We start from the raw sequence: 12,366 nt of genomic DNA on the forward strand, positions 1-12,366 counted from the left end.
CAGTCCCACATCCAGGTCATTTATGGGACCATTATAGAATCATAGACTCATAGAATATCCCGAATTGGAAGGGACCCATAAGGATCATTGAGTCCAACTCCTGGCACCACACAGGTCTACCCAAAATTTTAGACCATGTGACTAAGTGCACAGTCCAAACGCTTCTCAAATTCAGACAGGCTTGGTGCAGTGACTACTTCCCTGGGGAAGTTCCTGTTCCAGTGTGCACCAACCCTCTCGGTGAAGAACCTCTTCCTGATGTCTAGGCTAAACCTCCCCTGCCTCAGCTTAACACCATTCCCGTGGGTCCTATCACTGGTGATTACGGAGAATAGGTCAGCGCCTGCCCCTCCACTCCCCCTCATGAGGAAGCTGTACACCGTGATGAGGCCTCCCCTCAGACTCCTCTTCTCCAGGCTGAACAGGCCCAGTGACCTCAGCCACTCCTCATACTTCTTCCCCTCTAGGCCCTTCACCATCTTCGTCACCAAAAAACACCTGAGGGACAGTGCGGTCACTGGTCACAGGACACATGGGTTCGTGAGGGAAAACTCATGTTCAACAAACCTAATTTCCTTTTTTTGGTAAGCTCAGTCTCCCATTTGACCGAGGGAGCCAGTTGAAGTGATCTTTTTGGATTTCAGTAAAGATTTCAACATGGTTTCTGACTGTATCCATCTGGACCAAATGTCCATCACAGAGCCAGACAAATGCACAATACGATGGGTTGTACAATTGGCTGAGGGGTCAGGCTCCGAGGGTTCTGGTAAAAGGGGCGACATCAGGCTGGCGGCCAGTCATGAGTCGGGCTCTGCAGGACTCCATTTTGGGGCCAGTTCTCGTCAATGGGCGGTCACCAACTGCATGAAGTTTAACAAAAGCAAATGCCAGGTCCTGCACCTGGGACGGGGCAACCCTGGCTATACGTACAGACTGGCGAACGAGACGCTGTAGAGCAGCCCTGTAGAGAGGTATCTGGGAGTTTTGGTTGATAGCAAGCTGAATATGAGCCAGCAGTGTGCCCTGGCAGCCAGGAAGGCCAACCGTATCCTGGGGTGCATCAAGCACGGCATTGCTAGTTGGTCGAGGGAAGTGATTGTCCCGCTCTACTCTGCTCTGGTGCGGCCTCACCTTGAATACTGTGTGCAGTTCTGGGCACCACAGTACAAAAAGGATGTGAAACGGTTGGTGGGTGTCCAGAGAAGGGCCACAAAGATGGTGAAGGGCCTAGAGGGGTAGATGTATGAGGAGCGGCTGAGGTCACTGGGCCTGTTCAGCCTGGAAAAGAGGAAGCAGTGGGGAGGCCTCATCGCAGTCTACAGCTTCCTCACAAGGGGGAGTGAAGGGGCAGGCACCGATCTCTTCTCTTTAGTGACCAGTGATAGGACCCATGGGAATAGTGTCAAGCTGCAACAGGAAGCTCAGGCTGGATATCAGGAAGAGGTTCTTCACCAAGAGGGTTGTTGCACACTGACAGGCTCCCCAGGGACATAGTCATGGCACCAAGCCGTGTTTAAGAAGTTTAAGGAGTTTAAGATGCGTTTGGACTGTGCTCTTAGTCATATGGTCTGAATTTTTGGGTAGACCTGTGTGGTGCCAGCAGATCCTTGTGTGTCCCTTCCAACTCGGGATATTCTATGATTCTATGACCCCACATTGGAGCAGGGGAAGAGAGTGACCGTGAAGTAGCAGCAGAGACAAAGTGCTATAGACTGCAAACCCCATTGTCCCGTTCCCCTGCGCTGCTCAGAGGGAGGAGGTGGAAGAGGGTGGATGAGGGAAAGGTATTTCTGGTTTGTTTTCTTTGCTTCTCACTTTTCTAGCTTGTTAGTAATAGGTAATAAATTTCTTTACTCTCCCTATAGTGAGTCTGTTTTGCCCGTGATGGTAATTATTGTGTGATCTCCTGGTCCTTATTTCAATCCTTTGAATTTTCTCCCCCTTTCCCTTTGAGGAAGGGGATTGAGAGAGCAGTTGTGGTGGAGCTCCGTTCCCCACCTAAATAAAACCACCACACATGATGACAGCAGCCAGTTCTCTTAGTACTCTGGGATGAATCCCATCAGGCCCTATAGTCTTGTGTGCATCCATCTGGAACAGCAAATCCCACACAAACTTGGGGTTTGTTGGGAGTTTATCGTTCCTGCAGTCACTGTCCTCTAGTTCAGGGCACCTGGGGTCCCACAGCCCAGCATCAGTGTTGAAGACAAAGGCAAAGAAAGCATTAAACATCTCTGTGAAGTCGATGACCCTGTTTGACCATCCCCATCAAGTAACAGACCAATGTTTTCTCTCATCCTACTTTTGCTGTTAAGATAGTTTAAAAAAATAATCAATTTTATTGCTCCTCTCAGTACTGTCCAGCTTCAACTCAAATTGAGCTTTGGCCATACGAATTTTCTCCCTACAAAAGCAAACAGTACCTCTGTAGTCCTTCCATATTGCCTAACCTCACTTCCAGCAAACAGAAACTTCCCTTATCCACCTAAGCTCTAGAAGAAGGTCCCTGCCCATCTGAGCTACCTTCTGCCACGGCTGCTTTACTGGAGCCTGGAGCGGGGCTGGCACTTTGCCTTCAGCACCCTGGTTAAAGGGTGGCAGGCAGCTCTGGACTTGGCACCCAGCTATGCCTTATTCCCTGCAGCCTCTGATCCCACTCAGCTCTGCTCTGCATCTCTCCACATTGTCACATTGTTCACAATTTCATTCCTCTCTAGACAGGTGGAGATGAACAAGCTCAGAAAGTGCCTTTCCCCGGAGTTTTGGAGAGGCCCCTGCTGGGGACAAGCCCCTCGTGCTTGCTGAAGGCAGTGAACTGGGAACCCAGCTGCAATGGGATGGTGGTGGCAGCCCTGCAGAGCTCCCCAGACACTGCCCCAGGGGCAGAGCTCCTCCCAGAGGGTTATTGCAGCCAGGAACTGGGCAAAGGTCGGGGAAGCTGGGCGTAGCCTTGTGCTTTCTGCAGCTCTGCTGGGTGCTGTGAGGGACCTCTCTGTTGGTGGGGCTCCCTTGGAGAAGAAGCCCTGGGGGGCTGCCAGCCCCCTGGGGGACCTCTCAGATGGGGCTCCCCTGGGGCTGTGGCCACCCCAGCCTCACCAGCCATGCCAGGGGCCTCCTCACTTTGCTCGTCACTCTGCTCCTCCTCCGGCTGGGCTCAGGTAGGATCCTGTGGGGCTGCTGGGGGCTCTCCTGCTTGTGCATGCAGACATGCTGCCATAGGGCAGGGGAGTGGCCGTGGGGCAGGGGGGACCCAAGCCCACAGCTCAGCCCCAGCTGGGTTTCGCTTTCCCTTTGGTTCTTTCACGCAAAATGGGCGCTGTCTTGGCTGCCCTTTCTGGCTCTTCCTCACCTGCCTGAATGCTGCAGAGAGGGCTCACACTCCCAGCACACCTCCTTCTCCTGCACGTCCTCCCTCTCCCTCTCCTGTTTCCCCATTGGTTTCCCACGGGACACGGTGAATGGAGCACGCACCAACTCACGCACAGCTTGCCCTTTGTCACTCACTGCCCCTAAATTTACAATGACAAAGTCTCACCGCCTCTCTGTGCCCTTCTCCATTGCTCAGCCCAGCTCAGAGTGGTGGGACCAGACCACCCCCTCACTGCCACCGTGGGGCAGGATGTCGTGCTGCCCTGCCACTTGTCCCCTCAACGGGATGCTCGCACCTTGGAGGTCAGGTGGATTCGGCACAGGTTATCTGAGACAGTGCACCACTACCGCAATGGAGAGGACCTGTACAGGGAGCAAATGGGGGCGTATGCTGGGAGGACAGAGTTGGCCAGAGATGGTCTCTCTGCTGGAAGCCTGGACTTGCGAATAACGGGACTGAGACCCTCTGATGATGGCCAGTACGTCTGCACTGTGGAAGATGCTGATGATTATGATGAAGCCATTGTGGAGCTGGAGGTGTCAGGTTAGTGGCTGGGGTGATGCTTCCAGGGGAGAGTTTACGTGTCCTTTTAATGTTTCAGCTGTTTCACAGCATGGAGCATGCCCATGGATGTGGAGGTAATATTTGGGGAGAGAGCTCCATGGATATTTTTGTCAGTTTTCCCTGGTGTCCTTGAAGACAGTAATCATAATATTGTGAGGGCACTGGGCACAGGCTGCTGAGCAGCACCTTCAGCTGTGTCAGCAATGGGACCAAACACCACACAGGGAGAATCACAGAGTCCTCTGAGCAGCTGGATGTCTGCTTTACTTTTGCTTTGTGTGGTGGGGGAGACCTGAGAGGTTGTCTGGAAGTCTTGGGGCTTCTTGAAGCAGCATGGCTTGGTGCCGAGACGCTGCCTGAAGGTCCTGGAATTTGGCACTTGGATTTTCAGGGTGATTTGGAGCCACTGTCATTGTGCAGCCTTGCTCTCTGGGTCTGGCACCACCCGGGGTGGTTTGGGGTGAGGGTGGGTGCGTGGAATGTCCGGTCCCTGAGCCCCTGGGGCCGTGGCTGTGCTGGGCTGTGTCTGGCATGGGAGCAGATGGGGTCTTTGCCTTGGAACTGAATCCCTCCCCAAGTCAAGCCCCAGCTCCAGGCTCTTCCCCCAGCCACAGGTACTGACCCCCACCTCTCCCTGGGGGGCTACGAGGCCGGAGGCGTCCAGGTGCTGTGTCGATCGGCCGGCTGGTACCCGCTGCCGCAGCTGCTGTGGAGGGATGCTCGTGGGCAGCATCTGCCCTCGGTGTCCCAGACACATTCCCAGGACCAGGAGGGGCTCTTTGAAATCGAAGGCGCGGTCATCGTGACTGGGAGCGTGGAGGGGCCCTTGTCCTGCGTGGTCAGGAGCAGCCGCCTCCAGCAGGAGTGGAAATATTCCCTGCACATCGCAGGTACAAACAGCACAGCCAGGGTGAGGTGTTCCTGGCCCCTGCACTTGTCCTGAGCTGGGAGAAGTCTGGGTCTTGCTTTTCCACTCTGGGCAGGGAAATGCATCCCTTTTCCTGGTGCCTTTTCTCAGCTCCCTTCTTCCACAACGCCCAGCCCTGGATGGTGGCTCTGGCTCTGGTCCTCGTGCTTTTTGCTCTGTCCGTTGGCCTCGGTGTTTATCTCTTTCGAAAGAAAGGTAAGCTGGCAGCGCAGGGATGGAGCGGAGGGAGGTGTTCTGCCGGGACCCATGTGAGTCTGGAGCGGGGCTGAGCCCTGGCCCAGGGAGGTGCATAGGAGGAGGAAGGGAATGTTCTCCTGGGGATCCCAAAGGCCTTAGGATCCTCTTGGGCCTCTGCCTTGGGCAACGAAGGCAGGGGAGAAGGCAAGGGGCCTTGGGTGGGAGGCCAGGGAGCATGGCTGCAGCGTGGGGCTGGTGGGAATGCCCAGAGCCCCTGCAGATGTTCCCACCGAGCAACCAAGCTGCTCTGCTGACCTCCTGTTCCTCCGCCTTTGCTTTTCAGCGGCACAGAGCCAAGAGCTGGCTGAGTCCTTGCAGTCCCTGCCCCCAGACCCCTGGGGAAGTGGTGTCCCTGCGGGAGGGACTGGGCTGGGTGGGCTGTGGGGGCTTGTGTGCTGGTGGCTCGGGGGTGCTGGAGGAGCAGCTGGAGGCTGACGGGGGAGTGGGGAGTGCTGGGGCTGGGGCTGCCCTGGGCACAGGACACGGCCGGGATGGCTGAAAGGAATGGGGATCAAGGTGGGGAAGGGGAGCGAGCTGCGGGGCTGCCCCGCTCTGCACTGACGCTTCCGGGACAGGGACGTCCTCCACCCGTCCCCATTCACTTCCACTTGTGTTTTGGTGGCGCGGTGCAGAGAGCTGCACAAGTGTCTGTTCTTAATGCTACAAGTCTTGCAAAATGCTGGGCCTCGGTCCTTGTTGGTCTGGTCGCTACAAGTCTGGCAACAAGGTGGTATGGGCGCATGCATGAGAGCAAAAAAATTTGGGGTCTAGCCATGGAAGCAGCAGTGGGGTGAAAGTCTCTCCATTCTGAACATTCATTCCTTTTGCTTTTTATAGCAGCAAAAAAGGATGCAAAGCTGGGTAAGTCTCCTTCCACACAGAGAAGGCATTTGGTGTCTTCCCACAGGCATACTCCCCTCTGACCATACATTGCTTTTCTCTTTCTTTTTCTTTTCCAGTGAAACAAGCTGCAGAGATAGGTGAGTGTCCATCCCTAAACTGAAAGAATTTGCCGTATAGACAAAGGATGAGAAGTTTTTCCCTGTGATCATGCATTCCTTATGCTTTTCTTTTCCAGAGGAAAAAGATGCAAGACTGGGTGAGTCTCTCTTCCCCCCCACAACTGAAGGAATTCGGGGTCTTTGGTTTGTAGCAGCCATTGAAGAGAAGCTGACTCCTCTCATTGATGCATTGCTTTTCTCTTTTGTTTGTAGACGAACAAGCTGCAGAGCTGGGTAAGTCTCATTCTCCAAACAGACAAAAAAAATCATAAGAAAAAAAAAGCATCCTAGTGAGAGGTATGGGATCAGAAACTGTGCTCTCTGATCATATTTTGCTTTTCTCTTTCATTTGTAGAGAAACAAGCCGCAGAGCTGGGTGAGTGTCCCCACGCTTGGGCCCCACAGCAACGCCAAGGCAATGTGCAGTGGAGGGTGGGCAGCTGGAACAGAGCAGCCCAGGGCTGGACCCTCACCCTGCCCACACCCACTGGGCACCGGCCATGGGCTGTGACCAGCTCTCCCCTCTCATTCCAGCATGGAGAAGGTTTCTGCTGCCTCATAATAGAGGTAGGTGTGCATTGGGTTGCCCTCTGCGGTGCTTCTCCTGCCCTTGCTGGGGCATGTTCAGGAGCCAAGAGGTGCCCCATCTCGTGCCCCGTGGGGCAGCTCCTGGCCCCGAGCTGGGGAAAGCCTGCCCAGGGCTGAGCTCTGCCCCTGATGGCCTGGCTCCTTCTGTCCCTGCAGTGAAGGTGACCCTGGATCCGGACACGGCTCATCCTGACGTTGTTGTGTCTAAGAACAACAAGAGTGTGAGACGGGAAAGTAAACGGCAACAGGTGCCCAACACACCAAAGAGATTTGACAACCGGTGCTGCGTGCTAGGCCATGAGGAGTTCAGAGAGGGGAGGCACTGCTGGCAGGTGGAGGGGCAGGAGGAGAGCCTAAAGTATTCACGGTGGGGTGTGGGGGTTGCCAGGGCATCTGTGAAGAGGAAGGGGTGGATCGACATGAGCCCTGAAGAAGGGATCTGGGCTGTGCAGTACATTGAGGGGCAGCTCAAGTCTCTCACATCTCCTCGTACCCCCTTGTCCCTGTCCCCTTTCCCCACGAGGATCTGGGTCTGTCTGGACTGTACCCAGGGACAGGTGTCTTTTATCAACGCTGACAATGGGGTCGAGATCTTCACTTTCACAGCAGCCTCCTTCAATGGGGAGAGCATCCGCCCCTGGTTCTGGCTGGGGATGAATGCCCAGCTGTGCCTGAGGGACAGCACCTTGTAGACCCTGTCCCCAGCCCTGGGGGGCTCCTGCCCTTCTCCAGCCATTCCTGGATCACCTCTCCTTGATCCTGCAGGAGCAGCGCAGGAATGAGGGTCAATGGGGCCAGGGGCTGCTCTGTGCTCCTCCCTGCTGCTGGAGGAGGGCTGGGATGCTGCAAGCAGGGGCAAGGCCCCTTGCAGACCCTGGGCTCTGCCCAGCACAGGGCTCCTGTGCTGGGGCACAAGCCCTGCTGGCACTTGCGGGTCTCACCCTGCCTCTGAGCCCCAGTGGGCAGAACAGGAGCTGCAGCAGCCAACCACATTCCTCTCCCCTCTGCTTGCACTGCTTGCAGTCCCCAGCGCAAGGGATGTGGTCACCGTGTGCTGCCGGCCATTGCAGGCCACCTTTGCCTCCTAGTTTGGGGTTGATCTTTGCTCTGTGCCTGGTGCTGAGCATGAGCAGCCTGTGGGGGCTCTTTGTTCCCTACTCTGGAGCACATCCATGCAAGACACAGCAGCAGCAGAACTGTAGCAAATAAAGTTTTGCACAGGAAGATGGAGTCTGGCAGTGGCATTTCCTGGGTGCTTTCTGTCCCGAGGCTTTTCTGCCCAGGAAGGTGTCTTGCAGCAGACCGTCTCCTTGGTGTTGGTCCTGGGAGTCAGAGCCAGGAGGAACCTAAGGTCCAGCTGCCCCCCTTTCCCCAGCTGGTGCCTGGGACCCACTTGTCCCAGCTGGGTCATTGCCCTACCCTGGGGGCACCCAAAGACCTTCCAGCCTCCCATCACACAGGCTCTGCAGGGGCTGTGCCCACAGAAGGCATCACCGGCTCCTGAAAGTCCTTCAAGCTGAGGCAGCAGGTGGTCTCAGCCTTCAGCCCTAGATCACAGAATCACAGAGTAGCCCCAGTTGGAAGGGACCCAACGGGACCATCCATTCCATCTCCTGGCCCCACAAGGACCACCCAAAAATCAGACCCTGTGCCAGAGAGCCTTCTCCAAAGGTTTCTTGAGCTGCAGCAGGCTCAGGGCCGTGGCTACGTCCCTTGGGAGCCTGTTCCAGTGCCTGACCACCCTCTCGGGGAATAAACCATTTCCGAACAGCCAGCCCGAGCCTCCCCTGTGGCAGCTCCATGCCGTTCCCTTGGGCCCTGTCGCTGGCCCCAGAGAGCAGAGACTGGCGCCTGCCCCTCCGCTCCCCTCATCAGGAAGCTGTGGGCCGCCGCGAGGCCTCCCCTGGGTCTCCTCTGCTCTGGGCTCAACAAGCCAAGCGCATTCAGCTGCTCCTCAAACGCCTTACCCTGCAGAGCTTTCGCCGTCCTCGTAGCCCTCCCTTGGAGGCTCTTGCACAGTTTCACGCCCTTCGTCTGCTGTGCTGCCTACAGCTGCACACAGTGCTCGAGGCGAGGCCGCAAAAGGCCGAGCAGAGCGGGACGATCCCTTCTCTCGGCCGGCCAGCAGTGCCGTGTCTGAGGCACCCCAGGGCACGCTTGGCCCTTTGGGCTGCCAGGGCCCACTGCTGGCTCACACCCAACTTGCTGTTGGCCACAACCCCCAGCTCCCATTCTGGGGGCTGCTCTCCAGCCTCTCGGCCCCCACGCTGTACGTACAGCCGGGGCTGCCCCTGCCCAGGGACACGGCCCGGCACTTGCTCTTGTTAAACTTCCTGCAGGCGGTGGCTGCCCAGCTCTCCTCTTTGGCCAGATCCCTCTGCAAGGCCTCTCCAGCCTCAAGGGAGTCAACAGGTCCTCTTAAGTTAGTATCACCTGCAAACTTACTTAATATGCATTCCAGTCTCATGTCCAGATCATTTATGAAGCCATTGACAAGAACTGGCCCTAAAATGGAGCCCTGGAGATCCCCGCTAGTGACTGGACGCAAGCCTCATTTACTCTAACCCTTTGAGCCTGACACATCTGCCAATTGTTCACCCACCATATTTTGCTTTTATATAGCTATATGCTAGACATTTTGTCCAGAAGGGTACTCTGAGAAGCAGTATTGAAAGCTGTGCTGAAATCCAAAGAGATTACATCTGCAGACCTGCCTTGGTCACCTAGGTGGGTAACCTTGTCATAAAAATAATTTAAGCTTGTTAAACAGGACCTTCCCCATGCAAATATGTTGGCTAAGACCAATGACCATATTGTCCTTCAGGTGTTTTTCAATAGCTTCCAGAATAATCTTCTCCATAATTTTACCAAGCGCCGAAGAGAGACTGACAGGCCTGTAATTACCAGGGTCTTCTTTCTCGCCTTTCTTGAAAACCGGGAAAATGTTTGGCAGCTTCCAGTCAACTGGGACCCTTCCAGATTCCCAAGACCATTGAGAAATAATTGAGAGAAGTCTCACAATGGCATCAGCCAGCTCTCTTGAGTACCCTGGCATGAATCCCATTGGGCCCCATAGACTTATGTGCATCCATCTGAAGCTGTAAATACCACACATGTTCAGGGTTGTCTGGGAGCTCCTTGTTCCTGCAGTCATGGTCCTCCAGCTCCAGGCTCTGGGGTCCCCGGGCCCATCGTTGCTGTTAAAGACAGAGGCAAAGAAGGCATTCAATATCTCTGCTTGGTCTATGTCCCTGTTTGTGAGGTGACCATCCTCATCAAGTAACAGACCAATGTTATCTCTGGTCCTCCTTTTGCTGTAAACATAAAGAAGCCCTTTTTGTTGTCCCCACAGTACTGGCCAGCTTCAAATCCAACTAAGCTTTGGCCATACGAATTTTCCCCCTACAAAGGTGAGCAGCATCTCTGTAGCCCTCCCATATTGCCTGACCTCGCTTCTAGTATCCATCTGCTTTCCTTTTCTGCCTAAAGTCTAGAAGAAGATCCCTACTCAGCCAAGCCAACCTTCTGCCCTGCCTGCTTGACTTCCAACACTTCCGACAATACTGGGGGACAACTGGGAGTATCTGGTACAATACTGGGGGAAACTGGGTCCTTGATGTGATCTACTGTATCCTACTGATATCATGCTGGGAGCAAATGACATAACTCTTGGGCCAACTGGAAGTAACTGGCACCATTTTGGAGGCAACTGGGACCATGCTGTGGCCAACTGAGACATCTAGGATCATATTTTTGGCAGCTGGGTCCATGCTGGGATCAACTGGGACCAATTGGGGGCAGCTGAGACTATTCTGTGATCAACTGGAACCCACTGGGATCATTCTGCGGGCCAGCTGGGAGAAACTGGGATCATATTTCCCCCCTGTGATCCAGGAAGAGACAGAGACCTGCTCCTCCATCTGGACTCTCACAAGCCCATGGGACCAGACGAGCTCCACCCTAGGGTGCTGAGGGAGCTGGCGGAGGTAATTGCCAAGCTGCTTTCCACCATCTATCAGCGTTCCTGGTTCTCTGGAGAGGTCCCAGAGGATTGGAGGCTTGCTGATGTGACTCCCATCCACAAGAAGGGCCGTAAGGAGGACCCGGGGAACTACACGCCTTTCAGCCTGACCTCTGTTCCAGGGAAAGTTATGGACGGAAATCATCTTGGGTGAGATCACACGGCACTTGCGTGGCATCCAGGGGATCAGGCCCAGCCAGCACGGGTTCACGAAAGGCAGGTCGTGCTTGTCCAACCTCATCTCCTTCTATGATCGTGTGACCAGACTGGTAGATGAGGGAAGGGCTGTTGATGTAGTCTACCTAGACTTCAGGAAAGCCTTTGACACAGTCTCCCACCGTATTCTCCTGGGGAAACTGGCTGTCCGTGGCTTGGACAGGTATACTCTTCTCTGGGTAAAGAACTGGCTGGAGGGCTGTGCCCAGCGGGCAGGGGTTAATGGAGTTAAGTCCAGCTGGCATCCCATTACAAGTGGTGTCCCCAGGGGTCGGTACTGGGGCCTATCTTGTTTAATATCTTTATTCATGTCCTGGATGAGGGGATTGAATGTACCCTCAGTAAGTTTGCAGACGACACCAAGTTGGGAGGTAGTGTCGATCTGCCTGAGGGTAGGGTGGCTCTTCAGAGGGATCCGGATAGGTTGGACTGCTGGGCTGAGGCGAATGGGATGAGGTTTAATAAGGCCAAGTGCCAGGTCCTGCACTTTGGCCACAATAACCCCCTGCAATGCTATAGACTTGGGGCAGACTGGCTAGAAGACTCTGAAGAGGAAAGGGACCTGGGAGTGTTGGTTGATGCTCACCTGAACATGAGCCGGCAGTGCACCCAAGTGGCCAAGAAGGCCAATGGCATCCTGGCCTGTATTAGAAATAGTGTAGCCAGCAGGAGCAGGGAAGTGATCGTCCCCCTGTACTCTGCTCTGGTGAGGCCGCACCTCGAGTACTGTGTTCAGTTTTGGGCCCCTCACTACAAGAAGGACATTGAGACCCTGCAACGTGTCCAGAGAAGGGCAACAAAACTGGTGAGGGGTCTGGAGCACAAGTCTTATGAGGAGCTGCTGAGGGAACTGGGATTGTTTAGTCTGGAGAAGAGGAGGCTCATGGGAGACCTCATTGCACTCTACAACTTCCTGAAGGGAGGTTGTGATGAGGAGGGGGTCGGCCTCTTCTCTCAGATAACTAGTGATAGGACTAGAGGAAATGGCCACAAGTTGCGCCTGGGGAGACTTAGATTAGATATCAGGAAAAACTTTTTCACTCAGAGAGTGGTCAGGCACTGGAACAGTCTGCCCAGAGAGGTGGTGGAGTCACCATCACTCGCTGTGTTCAAGAAGCGCCTGGACAAGGTGCTACGAGATATGATTTAGTAGCTTAGTGGGTAGTATTGGTGATAGGAGGACGGTTGGACTAGATGATCTTGTAGGTCCTTTCCAACCTTGTGTTTCTATGATTCTATGATATTGTGGGTAAGTGGGATTACACTGGGGCCAGCTGGGGACCACCTGATACCACTGATACCTGAGATCAGTCCTACTGGGATCACAATGGAGCCACCTGAGACCACAAAGGGGCAACTGGACCATGCTGGGGTGAGCTGGAATCACACTGGGAGCAACTGGGAACTTCTGAGACCACGCTGTGGGTAACTGAGATCATGC

General features: G+C 54.8%; 2 protein-coding genes across 7 annotated transcripts in view; one reads left to right on the forward strand and one right to left on the reverse strand.

Moving 5' to 3' along the window:
- Positions 1-12,366, reverse strand: part of LOC121062617 (butyrophilin subfamily 1 member A1-like) — a 225,427-nt gene that overhangs the window by 55,724 nt on the left and 157,337 nt on the right. The window lies entirely within an intron of this gene.
- On the forward strand, positions 2,830-7,634 carry LOC121062616 (butyrophilin subfamily 1 member A1-like). 5 transcript variants are annotated; one of them, XM_040542734.1, is made up of 11 exons: positions 2,838-3,158; positions 3,566-3,913; positions 4,543-4,824; positions 4,953-5,057; positions 5,937-5,960; positions 6,059-6,079; positions 6,178-6,198; positions 6,314-6,334; positions 6,456-6,476; positions 6,635-6,667; positions 6,845-7,628. In XM_040542734.1, exons 1-11 carry the CDS (start codon positions 3,059-3,061, stop codon positions 7,378-7,380), a joined length of 1,512 nt encoding a protein of 503 aa, XP_040398668.1. In that variant the 5' UTR covers positions 2,838-3,058; the 3' UTR covers positions 7,381-7,628. The 5 variants fall into 5 exon arrangements, with proteins under 5 accessions (XP_040398669.1, XP_040398668.1, XP_040398665.1 ...); XM_040542731.1 differs by having other exon boundaries at positions 6,635-7,628; XM_040542735.1 differs by lacking the exon at positions 4,543-4,824 and having other exon boundaries at positions 2,830-3,158; positions 6,635-7,634.

The sequence above is a fragment of the Cygnus olor genome, chromosome 33, assembly GCF_009769625.2.
Source record: "Cygnus olor isolate bCygOlo1 chromosome 33, bCygOlo1.pri.v2, whole genome shotgun sequence".
Classification (NCBI taxonomy): Eukaryota; Metazoa; Chordata; class Aves; order Anseriformes; family Anatidae; genus Cygnus; species Cygnus olor.